The 5,000-nt window shown below is 47.4% G+C and overlaps 1 protein-coding gene across 1 annotated transcript in view; it reads left to right on the forward strand.

The window, feature by feature from the left end:
- LOC307237068 (CASK interacting protein 2) overlaps nucleotides 1-5,000 on the forward strand; it is a gene marked incomplete at its 5' end in the record, with an annotated part of 63,265 nt that overhangs the window by 38,052 nt on the left and 20,213 nt on the right. The window contains 5 exon segments of the mRNA XM_080009686.1: nucleotides 2,212-2,309; nucleotides 2,577-2,722; nucleotides 4,457-4,552; nucleotides 4,737-4,817; nucleotides 4,820-4,869. Coding sequence (XP_079865812.1) covers nucleotides 2,212-2,309; nucleotides 2,577-2,722; nucleotides 4,457-4,552; nucleotides 4,737-4,817; nucleotides 4,820-4,869 — 471 coding nt within the window.

Below are 5,000 nucleotides of genomic sequence, written 5' to 3' on the forward strand. Positions count from 1 at the left end.
CATTTCCATTGCCCATAACAGAGAAAGGCTGTTTTTATTGAGTGAATACAGATGTCAGCATGTGGTGGGTAGCATGCTGGCTTGTGTTTGTATGGACACCCCCCCCCCCCACATACACACACAGACACGCACACACACACACACACACACACACACACACACATAATTGCACATGCACACTGTCTTAGTAGACTTAGTAATCTTGTCCATTAGTCTTGTAGGTGCCCCGGGCGCTATTTGGTGCTGGGCCCACATGAATAACATCCTTCAGATTGCACAACTCACTTTACACAGGGCTGAAAGCCACCTGTCTTTCTGTCTGCCTGTCTGCCTTTGTCTGTCTTTATCCATCTGACTCCCGTGTGTGTGTGTGTGTGTGTGTGTGTGTGTGTGTGTGTGTGTGTGTGTGTGTGTGTGTGTGTGTGTGTGTGTGTGTGTGTGTGTGTGTGTGTGTGTGTGTGTGTGTGTGTGTGTGTGTGTGTGTGTGTTGTGTGCGCGCAAAAAGCAGTGATTTACGTGGAGCAGGTCGGGGCTTGTCAGTACGTGAATCAGTAGACTGATTTATTCTTCTATACGTCCACACTTTTTTTTGTATGTATGGAGATGACAACATACATACAAAATTCTCCCTTAATCTCTCCTATAACTACCATTTGCTGGCAAATAAAATATTGATTTTGTGTTTTCCGCTCAGAAATTCTCTGTAGGACTTCCGTGGAATAAATTGTAAAATATATATATATTAAAATTGCTCCACTTTCAGACCTCATCTACCTCCAAGCTCTGCACCCCCCCCCCTCCCCCCCCAAAAAATACCCACCCCAGATATACTTCATGGAACATAGAGATAATGAGGAGGAGGTTGTTTTGTCTCCATCTAAAGAACAGTTCAGATGGAGACACAACTTGATAGCGCTACTATCTGGGCCCCGGCCCCGCAGGGCTGACATCAGTGAGATGGGGGGGAGGGGAGGGGGGTCTATCATGAAGTTCCGGCCCCCCCACCCCCTCCCCAGATCGGTTCACCATGTGGCCCCTCTGATATCTTAAAGAGGGCTTTTATATATTTTTACTGGGCTACGTTTAAAGCCCCATATTTGGATTTTATTTTATTTTTTTGATTAAAATCCTCGCCGGCGAGTGGGGTGGGCGTCTTTGTATATTGCTGCGCGTCGCTTTGCGTCAGTGATGTGGTGCCTTCCACTCCTTCAGATGGATACCGACGGCCTGGAAAGGGGTTTGTCGCGGTTCTCGGTGGAAAGTTCCCTCAGTTGTGGGATTTTTAATAATCCGGCGGGGAAAAAAAAAAAAACGACATCAAGCTCCGCCCTCTACTTTTAGAGGCTGAGGGGCCTTTTTTTTTTTTTTTTTTTTACAGTCAGCGGTCTGCTGACATTTTCTGCTTGTTTCTTAATCAGTCAGATCGCACAGATGCCTGCTGGGTAAGAGGTCCGTCCCGTCAGCTGGATCTCTGCAGGTCGGACCCCCCTCCCCCGCCCCCCGTGTGAGATCCGATCTGCCACGCTAGCTTGTCCTCCCAACCCTTTTCCCACACTTCATTCGAACCATGAAGGTTCCAGAAAAAAAGAAAGTGTCCTGTGGGAACGGGAGTTTTTTTTTTTTTGTTTTTATGGTTTTTTTTTTTGTTCCTTCAAATTGCCAGGTTAAGACCTGGTGAGATTTATGAAACTGTCATCGTCACACAACTGTGCTTCGAAACAACGGCCGTACGTTTCCCCCCCGGGTGCCATGCGCAAATGGTAAACACTTTTTCACGCGCAGAACCGATCGGCGTCGGGATCCGGGGATTAATCGGTGTACTCTTGTTGTGTGGTGGCAGATTTGAGGGCAAACCGACTAGAGAAAAAGATTTACAGTGACGTCTGGAAATTGGGGTGGGCCCTGAGAAAAGGGGGAACTTAAATCAATCCGTACAGCGTGCCCTTCCCAATCTATCCACAAAACTCTTGACGGTCGTCCGGCGCTGCGGGGCTAACCGCTAGAAACGCAGCTGGAGCGAAAAACGGAGTGTCGTCGATTTCTTATCCCCCCCCCCCCCCCCCGAATGAACAGTTTTTACCTTTCAGGTAAAATAACGGGTTGGTTCCGGGCCTGGTGTCGGACGACCTCTGAAAGTTTTTAATCCTGCGCATCCAAGAGGAGGAAAGGCGGTTCTGCCGCATCCTTAACGATTTTGTTGCCCTCCTGCAGGTTTTCGGCGCTGCACCACGCCGCTCTCACGGGAACCACGGAGCTTCTGTCTGCGCTGCTGGACGCACAGGCCACCGTGGACGTCAAGGACAGCAATGGTGCGACAGACTCTCTCACACTCTCACACACACACACACGCACGCACGCACACACACACACACACACATATTATATGACTATATGACGATGGAGTATGTCAGAGAAGCCATCTTTTTGTTTTACTGCTAACAACAAAGATGGATTGAACTAACCAACATAACAAGAGTGTAAACTCAAAATTAAACATGAGCACATAGCATTTGTTAGAGTTCATTTCCTGTGGTTCTCTGCCCTGAGCCTGCCGTGCTCTCTACCGCCCCCTGCAGGAATGCGTCCGCTGCACTACGCCGCCTGGCAGGGGAAGGCCGACTCCGTACTCCTGCTGCTCCGCTCGGGGGCGTCGGTCAACGGGACGTCGCAGGACGGACACATCCCGCTGCACCTTTCCGCACAGTACGGGCACTTTGCTGTGGTAGGTGGAGCCGCAACAACACAGTATTTAATTTAGCTACACAGCAAAAGCTTGGCATTAATTTAAAGTAAAAATGTGTTAATTCAACTCGAGGGTTCATTTGGGTCCATTTTTACACTCTGTCGGGGCAATTCACAAATTTTTTCTTTGTCTTTTGGCTTCGAATGCTGACGCGCCCAGGGAGGGCCCCTGTCCCTGGACACGCCTGGGCAGCGGGCAGAGGCGGCGGGGCTCTGTCGTGCCCAAATACGTAACGGGGAGCGAGCGAGCGATCTCCGCTCCCCTGCGCGGGGAGCTCTCCCTCTCCGTTACGCATTTGGATTTTCCCCGTTCTATTTAAAATTATTTATGTATTTATTTCCCTCTGTTTCCTAATCAAACAAAACAAAAAAGCCCCGTACGTCCTGTGCCGTGTCCGCAGAGCCGTTGATACCCCATTTTTCTCCTTCTCTCTGCTGCCCATACTGTGTTGTTGGCACGAAGCCAGCATTTATACTTTGCCACACTGTTGACTGCGATCAGACGCAAAATAAGGGCAAATGGCATTCAGCGGCGAAACTTGATGGCCGTGTTTGCGTGCGATATCATTATCCCGGTATCTTTGGTGAATCGGACATTAAAACGGGGCAGATAGCGGTTGCTATGGATGCGCAGTTCACGGTGCTATCAGTGGCTGCAATCCGTTCTTTTGCGAATTTGCCTCTCTCTCACAATGTCCGGTGAAAATAATTCCCTCTAAGCACAATTTAATTAGTGCTGGGCGATAAAACCGCAACGACAATTATCGCCATGTTTTTGTTCCTCTATGTCGAAATAAAATCGTCGGCTATCATTTTGATAAAAATGAAATCCGCAGATTTTCAGCATTTGGCAAGTTGTAACAACAAGCCGATCAATTTGGACGACCTAAAGCTGACCTTCCACCTCTAACCAATCATGTTTGTCGATATAAAAATAAGCCCCGCCCCCACAAGCGTGGGTTGCGCTTGTAAAGTAGACACGGAGCGGAGACAGTGTGCGGCTTCCCAAGCCTGGAGGAGAAGCAGAAAGATGATGTATCCTTGACAACAGGGACACATACATCCATAGTTTGGCCTTTTTTTTTTTTAATTTAGACCTAGTTGTCATATTTTATTTGTTTTTAATTTTATTAAAATTGTATTTAAGTGAAAAATTAATAAATGCGGCTGCACTTGTTACTTATTGTTCACAAACTGAAGCTATTTGATTTCAAGAAGTAATATTTGTAATATTTATTTATTTATTTTTAAAATGGTGTTAACAGACGGGACTTATTTTATTTCAAATATTCAATAAAAAAACAATATATAAATCGACATGCCTTGATGATTTCATTCTTGATATAGCCCCCTTATCAATTGATTTTAAGATCAATAAACACAGATAATATTTGACCGGAATCTCTCTCATTTGTCCGGGACATTTGAATCTTCCAGGACACGTGGACCGGCAGCAATTTGTTCTAACGGAAACTCTGATGCATATATAGTACGTCATACTGTATTTAACACCCCTCAATTTATGACTATAAAATTAAAATAACTCTCTCTCTCTCTCTCTCTCTCTCTCTCTCTCTCTCTCTCTCTCTCTCTCTCTCTCTCTCTCTCTCTCTCTCTCTCTCTCTCTCTCTCTCTCTCCTCTCTCTCTCTCTCTCTCTCTCTCTCTCTCTCTCTCTCTCTCTTCTCTCTCTCTCTCTCTCTCCGTGCGTCCCAGTCGGAGATGTTGCTGCAGCACCAGTCCAACCCCTGTCTGGTCAATAAGTCCAAGAAAACTCCCCTGGACCTGGCCTGCGAGTTTGGAAGAGTCAAGGTGAGGCTATCAAGCCAAATGGATATCTGGAAACCACCTCCGTTGTTTCGGATGTGAATCTCAAATATTTGACCAATGAAGTCCAGTGTCAGCGTTTCCCTTTGTACGGGAGAATGGGAGAACGTGTTTTGGTATTTATGACCCTCTCCCCGTCGCCCCCCATCGTTTCTCCCCGTTCCTCCAGGTGGCCCAGCTGTTGCTGAGCAGCAACATGGTGGTGGCGCTGCTGGAAGGGGAGAGGAAGGAGCCCACAGACTCCGCCTTCACACCACCCCTCTCCACCTCGCCGCTCGAAACGGACACAAGGACATCATCCGGTGAGTGGCCAACGTGGTTCAGTGCCGCCTCCGGTCGCGGGGATACACGTATTGAAATAAGAGCTTTCTGGTTTATATCCTGTGTCCAGGCCTCATATTATGAAAAGATGTGACAAAAGGAAATGTGGTGT

The sequence above is a fragment of the Zeus faber genome, assembly GCF_960531495.2.
Source record: "Zeus faber genome assembly, chromosome: 11".
NCBI lineage: Eukaryota > Metazoa > Chordata > Actinopteri > Zeiformes > Zeidae > Zeus > Zeus faber.